Source organism: Somniosus microcephalus, chromosome 21 (genome assembly GCF_052327205.1).
Source record: "Somniosus microcephalus isolate GS21.2 chromosome 21, FLI_Smic_1.0, whole genome shotgun sequence".
NCBI lineage: Eukaryota > Metazoa > Chordata > Chondrichthyes > Squaliformes > Somniosidae > Somniosus > Somniosus microcephalus.
The window spans coordinates 74,246,068-74,263,006 of NC_141007.1; the positions used below are offsets into that span (position 1 = coordinate 74,246,068).

Sequence of the window (16,939 nt, forward strand, 5' to 3'; positions counted from 1 at the left end):
GGGGAACATGGAGATGGCAGAAACGCTGAACAAATATTTTGTATCAGTCTTTACAGTAGAGGACACTAAAAATATCCCAACACTGGACAGACAGGGGGCTATGGGGGGGGAGGAGCTAAACACGATTAAAATCACTAAGGAGGTGGTACTCGGTAAGATAATGGGACTTAAGGCGGATAAATCTCCCGGACCTGATGAAGGGGAACCAGTGGATGTGGCGTATTTGGACTTCCAAAAGACATTTGACAAGGTGCCACACAAAAGATTACTGATCAAGATAAAAAATCACGGGATTGGGGGCAATATACTGGCATGGGTGGAGGATTGGCTATCTAACAGAAAACAGAGTTGGGATAAATGGTTCATTCTCTGGTTGGCAATCAGTAACTAGTGGTGTTCCGCAGGGGTCAGTGCTGGGACCCCAACTCTTTACACTCTGTATTAACGATTTGGAGGAAGGGACCGAGTGCAACGTATCCAAGTTTGCCGACGATACAAAGATAGGAGGGAAAGCAGTGAGTGAGGAGGACATAAAACCTGCAAAAGGACATACAGGCTAAGTGAGTGGGCAAAAATTTGGCAGATGGAATATAATGTTGGAAAGTGTGAGGTTATGCACTTTGACAGAAAAAATCAAAGAGCAAGTTATTATCTAAATGGAGAGAAACTGCAAAGTGTTACAGTACAAAGGGACCTGGGGGTCCTGGTGCATGAAACACAGAAGGTTAGTATGCAGGTACAGCAGGTGATCAGGAAGGCCAATGGAATCTTGGCTTTTATTGCAAGGGGGATGGAGTATAAAAGCAGGGAAGTCTTGCTGCAGTTATACAGGGTACTGGTGAGGCCACACCTGGGATACTGCGTACAGTTTTGGTTTCCATATTTAAGAAAAGATATACTTGCTCTGGAGGCAGTTCAGAGAAGGTTCACTCGGTTGATTCCGGAGATGAGGGTGTTGACTTATGAGGAAAGGTTGAGTAGGTTGGGCCTCTACTCATTGGAATTCAGAAGAATGAGAGGCGATCTTATCGAAACATATAAGATTGTGAGGGGGCTTGATCGGGTGGATGCGGTGAGGATGTTTCCACTGATGGGTGAGATTAGAACTAGGGGGCATAATCTTAGAATAAGGGCTGCCCTTTCAAAACTGAGATGAGGAGAAACTTCTTCACTCAGAGGGTAGTAAATCTATGGAATTTGCTACCTTAGAGTTGTGGAAACTGCGACATTAAATAAATTTAAAACGGAGATAGACAGTTTTCTAGCTGATAAGGGAATTAGGGGTTACGGGGAGCGGGCAGGGAAGTGGACGTGAGTCTAGGTTCGGATCAGCCATGATCCTATTGAATGGCGGAGCAGGCCCGAGGGGCCGTATGGCCTACTCCTGCTCCTACTTGTTATTTTTCTTGCATAGTAACATCTACTTTAAAATTGAATGGCAGTACACTCCATTTTATTAAAACTACAAACCACTACTTGTTAAAATTGTTGATCCTTTTATGCAGTTTCATAAAGTAATGCACAAGACTTGATGCAGTTCTTTTCCCCCTGCTACTACTTCATTTCTTTTTAGATAGTTTACTAACTTATTTATTTCTTTTCAAGGATGTTAGCTGCCCTATCAAGCAAGTGCCTACAGGTAAAAAGCAGGTGCCTTTGAACCCAGACAGCAGCCAATCCAAACCAGGCAACTGTCCTTCCCTAGCCGTCCCTAGCAACGAGTTTGAGCCCAGCAACAGCCATATGGTAAAATCCTATTCATTGCTGTTCAGAGTGACCCGACCAGGCAGGAGGGAAGTGAATGGACTGACCAATGGGGAGATTAATGAAAATATTGGTAAGTATGGTTTATCATGAGGCTGGGGTGGGATATTTGTTCTAGCTGAAACTCTACTAAATAATTAGCATAGAGCCTTGTAAAATTTGATGTGATTAAGTCCCAAGTTCTTAGTAATGTTGTGTTTAGAGCTATAATGGCAAATGTCAACTTGTAAAATGTGGACTGTCGTGTTTAGAAATTTTAACTTGTCCTTAAATTGAGATTTCAGTCTGTGCTAAATCTGCCTAAATTGAATTGTACAACATTGTGCTTCATGTCTGCAAATCTAACTTAATATTAAAGCTTGTATGTCATGTTACTTTTTGCAAGAATTGTTAGTGCCTTGGTTTAACGGTCTTTGAAGCTCAAACCATCTTAGGAACCATTTGAAAAGCAAAGGTGTTCCTTTAAACCATGGGAATGCTGCAGTTTATTACACTTATTGGTGAGGCAGTGAAGCCCTGCTCCATTTCATGAAATGTGAGTGAAAGAGAAAAGAAAGAACTTGCATTTATATAGCGCATTTCACAATCTCTGGACGTTCCAAAGTGCTTCATGGACAATGAAGTATTTTTTGAAGTGCAGTCACTGTTGTGATGTAGGGAAATGCAGCAACCAATTTGCACACAGCAAGCTCCCACAAACAACAGGGAGATAAATGACCAGATTTGTTTTTGGGATGTTAGTTGAGGGATACACAGGTTCCTGCAGTAGGAATTGAAAACACGACCTTCGAGGTGAGGGTGCTCCGACTGAGCCAAGACTGACCCCTAAATGTGTTCACGGAATGTGCTTGAAATGTTTTTGTAAAGGTCGCCAACATTCATAGTTCAGTAAAGAAATTTGCAGTGGTTTAGTAACAATGGGATTAACTGTTACAAGCCTTAGTTTAATAGCATTTTAAATAGTACTGTAGAAAGACGTTCGCATTTAATGCACACTCAACCTAGTGGCTTAATTGAGGAATAAAAAATCCAGGAAAGGGCGGGGGGGAGGTGGGGGGTGGTCTCAACATTGTAAGCACATGCCAATTTATTTTTACGTTCCAATGGAGTTCTCATCAAATGTAGCTTGTTGACGGGCTGCACTTTTTCCTTTTGACACTCTAATTCGACAGCCCCTTTTAAACCGATATTTCCGCCACCTTTTGATACAGCCAGCGATAAGAACTTTGTGTGCTTGTGTTTACAGATTCCGTTCTTGTAATTCACAGTGTGGACTCAGCAGAGGGTCTGGTTAAAAGGAATGTTTTAAAAACTGGGGATTACTTTGGGGTTGAACACCTGTTACTGCAGTGCGTGTTCATGGATCACTAATGCACTGGTAAGGTGCATCTTTTTGTAGGTTTCACTATCCCACCCTAAAACGTAGCACTTGACTAAGTCGCATCATCTGGGGAAAGTCAGCTATTTATTCCTGGAAGCAGATTTTGAAGTGCTCTGTGACAAGCCTGCTGTGCGGCCCCTTGAGCTAAATTAAATCCAGCCCTTTTTATGGAAGATCAGTCTGAATGGCGAATGATTCCAACACTTGCATGTAATTTTTTCCGAATGTATTAGGAAGTTTGAATACTCATTTACTGGTTCCAGATTCAGTTTCCGGACTGTATTTCAGTCTCTATGAAAAGCGACTTCCCAAGTCACATTTGTTAATGAGAAAGGACTGGAAACCTATTCCGATATCTTTATTACCTGCCACTATAAGGTGTAGAATGTTCAGCACCAACAAAAGAAGCTAGACTTGAAACTGTAAACTTGCACCGTGAAGTTGGAAAAAAACTGTGCATTTCGTAATCAAATGTGTGCACTGAGCAGTTGACTGGCTTTTGAATAAGATTTATAATGATTGTATCTGGCTCAACTGTTTGCGGTGGTCTTGCTGTCATCACACATTTTAGAGCTGTTGCTGATTGGTTTTCTAGTGCACTTCCAGCAGTGGGTTGGTGCTGAAGATGCAAGTGGGAAGAACTCATTGCATCTGGTTTTCTCCCAGTTTTTACGCTTCCTTGTGTAAACTGGTGGTGTTTCAAGAATTGTTGCATTATCAAGGCAGAGTGCATGTTTTAGGGCCATCTCACATTTTGCAGCTGCACCAAGGCATGTCTTTTTTTGCATGTGCTGCGCCATTGTCAGGTAGTTGCAGACCCGCTTTTGGGTCTCTGATACTACCTGTAATTGGTAGATAGGAAGTGTATGAAAACAGCACCCCTGATTTCTCCTCCCTTTTATGGATGCTTCTGGTTTCTGCTCTCGTCTCATGACCAACTACTCTCGTGAAGCCCTGTGCTATTTCACAAGGCATTGGAGTCCCAAAACCGTAGCTATTCAGTTGAGTGAGATGTCAGCAAATACACTGGACCTCAGATGAGTTGTGACCTAGTGTTCTAATTTCTATTGCAGTCGGAAAGTTTCTGTACTTATTCCATGACCATTGTGTAAATAAGTTTGTTACTTTTTCTTGGCTTTTTTGATTTATTAAGTAGCCTAGACTCCTGGTTGGTGGTTGTGTCCATTTTAAAATGTTGCATTTCTGACTGGCTGTCTTTTTACTGTCGGTCGGTAATTTTTTTAACTCATAAGAACTAGTTTATAACTGATTCCTGTTGAGGTGCAAATGTGGCACAAAGAACTGGTAACAATAGAAAGTAACTCCTGGAAAACCGATGTTAAATATGTTTTGAGTTAAAATGGGTTTAAATTTGCAGCCACCCTGTTTTTAATGCAGTTTCAGGTTCTGCACTGCACGGTTACATGCTTACGCTAAACTGTTTCTGGAAAGTTTACACAGTGTGCACGTGCTCAGAAACTAATGAATCATTGAGCTGCCCTGATAACCTGATCTTACGGCAGAATGATAAAACTCAAATCACCACTTCTGATACCAGTGCTGTTTTTCTTTTAGAAGTAACAGATGAGCTTCCTAGTAGGAGAAAGCGAAATTCATCGCACAAAGATGATGGGGAGAAGACCTTTGTAGCTCAGATGACCGTCTTTGATAAGAATAGGTAAGAACACAGCCAAACTCTCAGTATGATGTACAGGCGCAGGGTGTATCTGTGTATGTATACTTGTCTTTTATTGCACATCAATAAAGGATTGTTTCTGTTCCCTGGCTAGCCAGAACGTGCAACAGTTGATCAGGTTTGAAAAGGATTTATTAGGAAATATATTACGTGCTTGCATATTTAACGGGATGCTCAAAAGGATCGAGGATGGCTTTTTTTGAGTATATATCAGAATGACAAGCTCACTTATGTAATGTAGGAAGTAGTGAGCAGTCGCGGGGATTGGTATTCACTGAAACTTGGCAAGTCTGTCCTTTTTGATGGCCTTTTCGGAATGATTTTTGAAAAGTACTTGCGTCAACACTTGGGCAGTCTCTTGCTGAGATCACTTTTTGAGTTGCTGATCTATTTTAAAAACAAGGATAGAGGGCGTCTCTATTGCTGTAGAGTGCAAGGTGAGCAGAGGATAGCTGCAGGGTGTGAATTTTCCACCTGTACATGAAGCAGTCCCTACACTGGGTATGGAACTGGTTGGATGCTCTACAAATCTCCCTGTGGAGTATTGATGCACCTTGGACCTGGAGCATCCCAATCAACAAATTGTGGCATTTACTGGGTATGATTATCCAATTATTCCTGGTGTGGGCTTGCATCAGTAGAGAACGGGGTTTGATTTGAGCCTGGGTCCTAGACATAGAATGCTGTATTTTAACTGACTGCATCACTTTGAATTTTAAAATCCAATTAGTTGAAAGTAGTTTTCCATCTTCACCCATGTCGCAGGAACGCAGCTCACCTTTGTCATTCTTTTATATAACTGAGTTTTGTGCAGATGGTTGTGGTATTCTGAGTCTAACTGTGTTGATTTACAGGCGGTTGCAGCTCCTTGATGGGGAGTATGAAGTAGCCATGCAGGAAATGGACGAATGCCCCGTCAGCAAGAAAAGAGCGACATGGGAAACCATTCTGGATGGGAAGGTGTGTATTTACCCTGCCCCCCCCCCCCCCCCGGACATTTCACCTCCATATGTTGCAGTGCTGAATTGGTGTTTTCTAGGAAACGCGATTCGCTGTGACCAGTAGATGGCCGCTTCAGACTTATCGGGGTAGATGTTCAACTTGCTGCTCGGGCATAACACTGGCCTTATAGATCAGCTGCCTGTTACAGAAGCCAACCCACGGCGCCAGTTTTAAACTCGGGCAACAAGTTGAAAATCTACCCCATGGTTTCCGTTCTGATATCTACACAACTCTGCTCATCGCTATTTTGAAAGTTAGCAGGAATGATGTGTGTGTCAGAAGTACGTGTTTGCTCTAATTAATGTCTTGCTTTATATTTTTTTTTACAGCGGTTACCTCCTTTTGAAACCTTTTCTCAGGGTCCCACACTCCAGTTCACCCTTCGATGGACGGGAGATGCTGCGGATAGATCCACTGCTCCGGTTGCTAAACCTCTTGCAACTCGCAATACAGATACCACAGCCGCAGAGACCAAGCTCAACTCGGTGAAACCAGCACAGACCCTCGGTAGGAACTACCAGCAAACATAATACACGCTGGAAAATTTACCGCTCTTCAGTCCATAAGGGCCCCATTTTATAAATCCTATATATCAGAACTGGAAATGGGAGTTGAGGTACAGATCGGCCATGATCCGATTCAAATGGCTCAATGGGCCGAATGACCACCTCCTGTTCCTCTGTCCATACTCTGCAGGGAAGGACTTGCTCCTTCACCATAGACTAAGTACATTAAAAAAAATTAATTATCAGGATGTGGGCATCGCTGACGAGGCTGGCATTTATTGCCCATTCCTAGTTGCCGAGAAGGTAGTGGGCGACTTGATACAACTGAGTGACTTGCTTGGCCACTTTAAAGGCAGTTAAGTCAACCACGTTGATGTGAGACTGGAGTCACAGACCCAGACCAAGTAAGCACGGCAGGTTTGCTTCCTTAAAGGACATTAATGAACCAGGTGTGTTTTTACAAAAATAATCTGACTGCTTCGTGGGCACTTTCACTGATGCCAGCTTTTTCTTAAAAAAAAACTTAATTTAAATTGTTAACTAGCTATGGTGGGATTTGAACTATTCTCTGGATTACTAGTCCAGTAACATAACAGCTACACTACCGTACCCCATTGTCTTTATTTACTAGCTTTTAATTTTTTTAAAGTACTGAAGATGTGATGTACGGAAGCATACATCAATGTGGGGGGGTGGGTTTCAAGATCCCTCTGTGTGGTGATGGGTTATTCTGCATATTGGACTGGGTTGACCCAGAAAAGTGATGATAGTTGCATGCGTTATACTCAAATGCATCTTTAACATAAATAGGAACAAAATGATTTTACATTTACAGTAGTAGGGATTGGATGGGATGTTTGTAGAAAGGTGCTGTTTGCAATCTATCCTTTTAATGAAAGAATGGACTTGCATTTATACAGCACCTTTCATGACCTTGAGGTCTGTGATTTCACTGCCCACGAATTACTTTTGAACTGCAGTCAGCATTATGCAGGCAAACATGGCCAATTTGAGCAGAGTAAGGCCCCACAAACAGTGACGAAACCAATCACCAGTTGATCTGTTTTGGTGATGTTTGCCACAACACTGGGAGAGCACCCCCACTCTTCAATCTTTTATGTTCACCTGAGGGAAGACAGGACCTCAGTTGCTAAATTTATCAGTGTGATTTTTAGCTCTTGCTGAAAATATTTCAATAGTTATTTTGTAATTAAAATGAAATTGTATGTGTATATGTTTGGTATATAAATGTGTGTGTGTGAAAACTACCAGAATCTGATGTGTATGAGAATTGCTGTTGTATTTGATCTCGAGCACTATTGCAGGGAGTGAAGCAGCATATTTGTGCTTGGTTGCTAGCAATTTGCTTTGAAGCTCGTTTCATTTCTGAATTTGTGTAGGAGGATCAAATTGGGATCCTGAACCAATTCCAAATAAATTTTCTATGGTTTTAGGAGTTTCCTCTTGCACTTTGCATTTTTTAAATCAATGGCATCCAATGATCCAAATTGACATGGCATGCAGGCTACCTTTGTGAAGCTGCTGTTCTGTGCTTGACACATGGGGAAAACCATGACTGAAAACTTAATGGGGTATTCATAAGACGTAGGAGCAGGAGTAGGTCAGTTGGCCCCTTGAGCCTGCTCCGCTGTTCAGCAAGATCATGGCTGATCTGATCTTGGCCTCAACTCCACTTCCCTGCCCGCTCCCCATAACCCTCGACTCCCTTACCTTTCAAAAATCTGTCTATCTCCACCTTAAATATATTCAATGACCCCGCCTCCACTGCTCTCTGGGGAAGAGAATTCCAAAGATTTACGACCCTTAGAGAAGAAATTCCTCCTCATTTCCGATTTAAGTGTTTCCCCTTATTCTGAAATTATGCCCCCTAGTTCTAGATTCCCCCACGAGGGGAAACATCCTCTCTGCATCGACCCTGTTAATCCACCTCAGAATCTTATGTTTCAATAAGATCCCCTCTCATTCTTCTAAACTCCAATGAGTATAGGCTCAACCTTTCTTCATAAGACAACCCCTTCATTTTCGGAATTAACCTTCTCTGAACTGCCTCCAATGCAAGTATATCCTTCCTTAAATAAGGAGACTAAAACTGTACGCAGTACTCCAGGTGTGGTCTCACCATTGCCCTGTACAGTTGTAACAGGACTTCCCTACTTTTATACTCCATTCCCTTTGCAATAAAGGTCAACATTCCATTTGCCTTCCTAATTACTTGCTGTACCTGCATGTTAACTTTTTGTGATTCACGTACAAGGACCCCCAGATCCCTCTGTACCTCAGCATTTTGTAATCTCCCTCCATTTCAATAATTTGCTTATTTATTTTTCCTACCAACGTGGATAACCTCGCATTTTCCCACGTTAAACTCCATCTGCCAGATTTTTGCCCACTCACTTAGCCTATCTCTATCCCTTTGGGGATTCTTTGCGTCCTGCACACAATTTGCTTTCCCACCTATCTTTGTATCATCAGTAAATTTGGCTACATTACACTCAGTCCCTTCGTCCAAGTCATTAATATGGATTATATATAGTTGAGGCCCCAGCACTGATCCCTGCGGCACCCCGCTAGTTACAGTTTGCCAACCTGAAAATGACCCATTTATCCCAACTCTGTTTTCTGTCAATTAGCCAATCCTCTATCCATGCTAATATATTACCCCCAACCCCGTGAGCTCTTATCTTGTGTAGTAACCTTTTATGTGGCACCTTATCGAATGCCTTCTGGAAATCCAAATACACGACATCTACTGGTTCCTCTTTATCCACCCTGCTCGTTACATCCTCAAAGAACTCCAGCAAATTTGTCAGACATGATTTCCCTTTCATAAAACCATGCTGACTCTGCTTGACTATATTATGATTTTCAAAATGCCCTGCTACCACTTCCTTAATGATGGACTCCAGCATTTTCCCAGTGACATGTTAGGCTAACTGGTCGATAGTTGCCTGCTTTCTGACTCTCTCCTTAAATAGGGGCGTTACATTTGTGGTTTTCCAGTCCGCTGGGACCTCCAGAATCCTGGGAATTTTGGTAGATTACAACCAATGCATCCACTATCTCTGCGGACACCTCTTAAGACTCTAGGATGCAGGCCATCGGGTCCAGGGGACTTGTCCACCTTTAGTCCCATTAGTTTGCCTAGTACTTTCTCTCTAGCGCTAGTGATTGTTTTAAGTTGCCCCCCCACCCCAATAGCACCTTGATTATCCATTATTGGGATACTTTGTGTCTTCTACCGTGAAGACTGATACAAAGTATTTCTTCAAGGTCTCCGCCATTCCCCAGACTCATCCTCTAGGGGACCAACGTTTACTTTAGCTACTCTCTCTTCCTTTTTATATACCTGTAGAAGCTCTTACTGTCTGTTTTTATATTTCTTGCTAGCTTACTCTCATAAGCTATCTTCTCTATCATTTTTTTAGTCGTCCTTTGCTGGTTTTTAAATTTTTTCCCAATTCTCTGGCCTTCCACTATTCTTCGCAACATTGTATGCTTTTGTTTTCAATTTGATACCATCCTTTACTTCCTTAGTTAGCCACGGATGGTTCACCCTTTTAGAGTCTTTCTTTCTCACTGGAATATATCTTTGCTGAGAGTTATGAAATATCTCCTTAAATGTTTGCCACTGCTTTTCTATAGTCTTACCCTGTAATATATTTTCCCAGTCCACTTTAACCAAGTCTGCCTTCATACCTTTGTAATTACCTTTGTTTAAGTTCAGGACACTAGTTTGAGACCTAGCTTTCTCACCCTCAAACTGAATTTGAAATTCTACCATGCTATGATCACTCTTCCTAAGAGGATCATTCACCTCGATCATTCATTAATCCAACCTTATTACACATTACCAGATCTGAAATAGTCTCCCTGGTTGGTTCCACAACATATTGTTCCAAGAAACCATCCCGTATACACTCCCAAGAACTTTTCCTCAAGCCTACCTTTGCCAATTTGCTTTGTCCAATATGAGCTACACCACCTCCTTTTCCTTTCTGCCTATCCTTACAAAATGGCAAATACCCCAGAATATTCAGTTCCCAGCCTTTGTCACCTTGCAACCATGTCTCTGTAATGGCTAGCAGATCATACCCATTTATTTCTATTTGTACTGTCAACTCCTCTATCTTGTTACCAATGCTGCGTGTGTTCAAATGTGGAGCTTTTAATGTTTTTTTTAAAAACCATTTTCCCTACTCTGACCCCTCTTTCTGACACTCTTGTGTACATGCTCTGTCCCTTCCTGCCACACTCTGGTTATCATTACCCCTATCGCTACCCTGCACTTTTGCCTTCTCATTTTTCCTTGACTTTTTACATTTCTGCTCAGCCTATCCCTCCCCCCCACAGCGCAGTGCAGCGAGTTAAGTGCAAGATGATGGCAAAGGTCACATCATCCAATATAGTCACCTCAGCCTCTGGAAGAATTTAAACTACTTAAAGGTTATTTTATCTCTTAAAAGTGGAAATAACCTTCATGCCCATATGAATCTTTACTAGAGCATATTTCGTGCTGAGACTTTCCCAGGGATTTTACTGACTGTCTAGATAATCTCTGAAATAGTGTCTACTGAGGGATGAAATTCATATTCCCTAGAGAGTCTGTTAACATGTTGTCTGTCTCTCCAATTGTGTTGTGTGTAGTTATTGGGAGTAGAGTGCACCCCTCTTACGAGCTAGGGTAGCTAAAAAAAAAATAATCACATTTTATAAACGGCTTCATGGATAATCTGTGCTTTAATTGCCAGAGCTCTGCAAATGTTTTTGGTGTATTAGTGGTCCTTGATGGGGTAAATTGATTTTCACCCAACCCCCATCCCATTTTTTACAGCAAGTTTAAAGAACAAATACTCCTGGCCAGATGTAGCTTTAATTGGGAGTAAAGCCCCCTCTACCATCTGCTGTAGTCCCAGCTGAAACATTCCTTGCTGCACTAATTATATTTTCCTTTCCCATCCTTGTGGGTTGTATGAAGAAGATTACCAATAAATGGCTTGTGTTTTTTCTTTGCTGCATGCTCAAAACCAGGACTGGGTGCAACTGCCCAAATGGCGTTCTTTAGGAGTCTTGGTAAACGTTCATAGCAGTCACTTTACTAGCAAGGCCTTGAAGAAAGAACTTTCATTTATATAGAGCCTTTCAGAATCTCAAAGAGCTTTGCAGCCAATGAAGTACATCTGAAGCGTAGCCACTGTTGTAATGTAGGAAACGTGACAGCCAATTTGCCCGCAGCAAGCTCCCACAAACGGCCATGAAATAAAGAACCAGATAATCTGTTTTGCTGATGTTGGTTGAAGAATAAATATTGGCCCGGACACCGGGGAGAACTCCTGCTCTTCAAAGTAGTACCATGGCATCTTTTACACCAACTTGAGAGGGCAGATGTATGTTTTATGTCTCGTCCGAAAGAGGAGACTGAAGAACTGGTTACATAACTTACACTACTGAAGAAACCCAACTGAGGGTGGTATTTTTAAATAAAATCTAAATGTGATATTTACTGTTTACTGTTGGGACCTGCGTTCCCACTAAGGTGTGTGCACGCACGCGCGGCTGCGCAGTGGTCTGAAGTGTTCCGAGCAGGCCGCTCACCGGCTTTTACATTGTGGATACCGCACATGGACAAATTTGAATGGGCTGCGCCTTGAGGGAAGCAGACCGCACAGGAGGCAGTGCAGCTTATGGGGGACATTGGTTGGGACACCAGTATCAGCAGTGAGAGCAAGTGTGAATGAGACATTTCAGATGAGCACTTCATTTAATTTTTTTTTTAAACACAGCTGTAAAAGATTCTCTAACAACTGAACTTCAAACTAGAAAGGAGCAAGTTTCAATGGAACCACGACAGAAATTAAGGATATTTTATCAGGTACAGTAAAAAAAAAAAAAAAAAAAAAGTGTGTCCTTAGGTTTCAAAGTGTGTGTTTGGTGTTGCAGATTATCCAGACGTGCACTGGCAGTGAGTGAAACGCCTGCTACAATCTGTGATCGTGCTTCAATGCTCTTGTAGGAACGTTAAATGTTGGGCTTGTTTTTCTGGAGGCAGGAGGAGGAAGAATTTGTTTTCAGCTAGAGTTAAGGATTGGAGGGCAGGCCCACGGGCATTTGTTGTGCACTGGGGCTGCTTGCTGGGTGTAGGCCGCAGGTGAGTTGGAATGTTTGGCCACAGTAAATTAAGTCATACACTGTATGAGGGCAGGGTTCTTGGAGGTAGAGGAGTGTTAATTGTACAGCACCATTTTTAACCTTGAACAAATTATAGAATCATCAAATGATACAGCACAGAAGGAGGCCATTCGGCCCACCGTGCCTGTGCTGGCTCTTTGAAAAAGCTCTCCAATTAGTCCCACTCCTCCCTGCTCTCTTTCCCATAGCCCTGCAGCTTTTTGTCCTTTCAAGTATTTATCCCATTCCCTTTTCAATGTTACTATTGAATCTGCTTCCACTGCCCTTTTGAGGCAATGCATTGTTCAGCTTCAATACAATGCAACCTCTCTTGGAGGTGACTTGTCCTTAACAGCCAGTTCTCTGCCTTCATGTTAAGCTTGTTATCACGACCCAGTCCGGTATTGGATTTCTTGTAGCAGGGCTCAAAGCAGTTTTGAATAATTCTGATGTCTTTGTAGTAATCTCCAAACTGTCTACAGGAAACTTTGTGTTATCCGGAGGCTAAATGTCCGGCAAGCTCGAGCCACCGGCAAAAATCAGGAGCCGTTTTTTTTCTTTTCGTTGCTTTTTTCTCAACAGTTAAGCACTGCAAGGTCTGTAGCTAAGCAACAGCTTCAGCTAGAGACGCTTGCCGACTGTTTAGAAGCTGTTGCAAAGCGACAGGGTTTGTTGATTCACACGGAGTTGAAAATCGCCGTATGTTTCAACATTAGCGCTGGAGTGTCCGGCAGTTTTGAGGGAACGGCAGCAGCTCGGTCCCGTCGGTGCTGGATAGCACAGTTTCCTGTAGTTCTAAAATTATTTCAGTTTCATTAGTGTGTCTTTTAGTTATTGCTCAATTCAATGCTTTTTTTAAAAATAGTTCACTGTTCAGAGTTGCCGAGTTTTTTTTTAACCTGTGTACTTTAATCTGTCAAAGGCAACTGAACAATCTTTGTTTTTAAATGGCCCTATTCTCTACCGACCTTTCACTCCCAACTGCATTAAGCACCCACAGACCAAACATGGAATGGCTGTTTTTTGTGGATGGATAGCCCACCCTGAACAGTGCCCTCATAGATGTGCTTAAACCTGATCGCTTGCCACTTTGCCAGTGGACCAATGACAATACTTCAGTGGCCTGCTCAAATGGCGCAGGCCCTGATCTGCCAGAGCCTGTTATGATTCAGTTCATATGTAGTCCTTAGTTATTCTTCATACTTCAGTGGTTTACTCTACCCAGATCTTGTTAATTAGACTTGTCTAAACCCAGCCGTTCCACTTTGAGGTTTCTATTCGACTGTAATGGGAAATTATAGTGGAGGAAAATTGGGAATCAATTAGTTTGTCATTAATTATGACTTCCAGGTAGGTTAAACAAATTGCCATTTTGTTAGCAATAAATTTAGGCTTTAGACTTTCCTAGTTGGTGACTTCCAGACACCCAGCTGATGTCAGTCGCGATGTATGCTAAGTTGGGTTTAAACCAGAAGATGTCTTTCGAGTTCTTTTAACTATTTGAATTTATTTTTGCAGTTTCTTTATAACAACAATACACGGCAGCAAACTGAAGCCAGAGACGACTTGCACTGTCCCTGGTGCACGCTGAACTGTCGGAAGCTGTACAGCCTGCTCAAACACCTCAAGCTTTGCCATAGCAGATTTATCTTCAACTATGTGGTACGTGATCTTTATTGAAGCCTCTTAAAGGGAACTCTGAGCTTGCTGAGTAGCCATGGTGCTGTCTTTTTTTGCTCTTTGCAAGATTTCTTCTTTTCCTCCTCCTTTTGCTGCACACCCTCTGATACCTCATCCAAGACATAATCGATCATGATTAAACCCAAACAGGTGTTTGACTGGAGGGCTCTGCAGTGATCACTCTAAGGAGCATTGGCATTTGTAGCACACTGACCCTGCCTTGGCTGTGATCAGGTGACTCTGCACAGGCTGGGAATTCAACCTGGAACTTAAGGTGCCTTTACTCAAACGGCCATTAAGGAAGCAGTGATTTTTTAATTCAAATTTGCTAACTCTGAAATGCCTTATTTTTTATCAATGCCATGGATTCCTGTTGACCATAGGATTGAAAATGCTTTTTGCATCTTTGCAGTTTAAGCACCAGGTAACTTCTTGGTATCCAATGTACTTTTGTCCCAAGATGTAAATAATCTGAATTCCCCATGTGTTGAGGAATATGAAAGATCAACTTCGAAGAGGCTGTAGTTTTATTGGATGTAGGATTCAGTAAATCTACTTCCATTGCTTTTTAATTGGCCAACTTTGAAACTGGATTAAGTGGCTCAAGTTGTTTCCCCCATTATGTCCTGCAGACACTGACTCATGAATATTGTTGAATGCTGGTTGGCATTAGAGCATGCATATTATCATATGTGAGTCGCATCCATTTATAGATACGAGATCGCCTTTAAAGTAGTGGTTGCTCTGTGTAGTCTGGGTTAGTTCTGCAGCTGCCTGTCAGTCCAGAAGCCTGCTGTTGACTTTCAGCGTTCTAATGCTGACATAACTTGGCAGCACGGTGGTGTAGTGTCCGTGTGTAGATAAAGACACTGAAGACAGGAGTTGGTTCATAGGTATTTACTAAGCAAGTCTGGCGGGGGGGGGGGGGTTTCTAAAGGATATACACAATACACAGGCTTATATAGCCCAAGTGGCAATTACCGGCATTACGCACACCTGGGGCTCTTAAAGGCACATACACCACAATTCCTCCCCTTCTAGCTAACTAGTACATCATATTTTAAGTAATTATTAATTACATGTTATATGCAAAATAATATACATTGCTGTATTAATTAATTATAAGTTAGTCTCTCAGGAGGCTTCCTGACTCGGTCCGGATAACGCCTCGGGGGTGTAGTAGTTTCTGGTGGTGTAGTAGGTTCTTCTGGCCAGGCTGATTCGGCTTGAAGGCCAGTGTCGGGTTCATCGGGCTCCAGTATCACCGGATCGGAGGTAGATATGGGTATCTCTACTTCATCGTTAGATGTATAGAGTGGTGGTGTAGGTTGTCCCTTTTCGGATGACTTGATGATTTGGTCAGCATGGCGCCTTATTATGCTGTCTCCGATGTCCACGGTATACATCAGTGGTCCTAATCGTGTGCAGATAGTTCCAGGCTGCCATTTCTCGGTACGGTAGTCCCGGGCCAAAACCGGTTGGCCTATCTGGAAGGCCCTAGTTGGCCTTTCATTCATGCCCTGAAACTGCCGGTTCTCCACGTCCCTTCGGATGTTGGGCTTGACCAAATCCAGCCGGCATCTTAGGTTTCTATTGTAGAACATCATGGCGGGAGTTTGGTTAGTAACCATATGCGTTGCATTCCTATATGCAAACAAGAAGTTATCCACCTTGTGCTGAAGTTTTATGTCTTCATTACCCATGGCCTTGATGGCCTTCTTGAAGGTCTGGACAAACCTTTCAGCCAATCCATTGGTGGCGGGATGGTATGGGGCGGACGTGTAGTGCTTTACCCCATTGTTCTTTAAGAACTTTCTGAATTCTTCGGACACAAATTGCGGTCCATTATCAGAACATATCTGCTCCGGCAGCCCATTCCTGGCAAATATGGTCCTTAATACTGTGATGGTTTTTTCCGTGGTGGTGGAGGACATCTTTATTACCTCCGGCCACTTGGAGTGTGCATCAACTGCGATTAAGAACATTGAGTCCATAAATGGACCAGCAAAGTCGATGTGCACCCTTTGCCAGGGAGATGAGGGCCACTCCCATGGATGTAGAGGGGCCTGTGGCGGAGCATTTTGGACCTTCTGGCATCCTAGGCAGCTCTTGGTCATGTCTTCGATGTCTCCATCGATACCTGGCCACCATACAAATGCCCTAGCTAGGTTCTTCATTTTCACTCCACCCAGATGCCCCTCGTGAAGCTCCTTTAGCACTTTATCCTGGAGTTTGGGTGGAATCACCACTCTGGATCCACACATCAAGGTTCCTCGGCACACTGACAGCTGTTCTCTTCTTTGCGAGAATGCTGGCAACAGTGGTTCGCCATGTGCTGGCCATCCCTTCACTGTTAAATCGTAGACCCGTGAGAGAGTAGGGTCATTTCTGGTCTCCCTTTCAATGGCAGAATTTGTCACCGGTAGACATTCCACTATGGTAGAGTGGAATATCTCTACTGGGTCTACTGTAGGTGCCTCTTCTATCGTTGGCAACGGTAGGCGTGATAAACCGTCAGCATTCCCATGCTGTTTTGACCCTTTGTATTCAATGTTGTATTGGTGTGCCCCGAGAAAAAGGGACCACCTCTGTAGTCTTTGTGCCGTCATAATGGGGACACCTTTTTTAGGGTTGAATATGGAGATGAGGGGTTGATGGTCAGTCAGCAAGGTAAATTTTTGTCCGTGTAGGTAATGGTTGAATTTCTTCACTCCCCATACCAGG

General features: G+C 42.8%; 1 protein-coding gene across 2 annotated transcripts in view; it reads left to right on the plus strand.

The window, feature by feature from the left end:
* Window positions 1-16,939, plus strand: part of suz12b (SUZ12 polycomb repressive complex 2 subunit b) — a 66,187-nt gene that overhangs the window by 38,488 nt on the left and 10,760 nt on the right. For both annotated transcript variants that reach the window (XM_085963974.1, XM_085963975.1), the window contains 6 exons: window positions 1,606-1,837; window positions 4,721-4,823; window positions 5,696-5,801; window positions 6,173-6,350; window positions 12,151-12,239; window positions 14,054-14,197. In XM_085963974.1, the coding sequence (XP_085820100.1) occupies window positions 1,606-1,837; window positions 4,721-4,823; window positions 5,696-5,801; window positions 6,173-6,350; window positions 12,151-12,239; window positions 14,054-14,197 (852 nt within the window). The remainder of the gene's footprint in view (window positions 1-1,605; window positions 1,838-4,720; window positions 4,824-5,695; window positions 5,802-6,172; window positions 6,351-12,150; window positions 12,240-14,053; window positions 14,198-16,939) is intronic.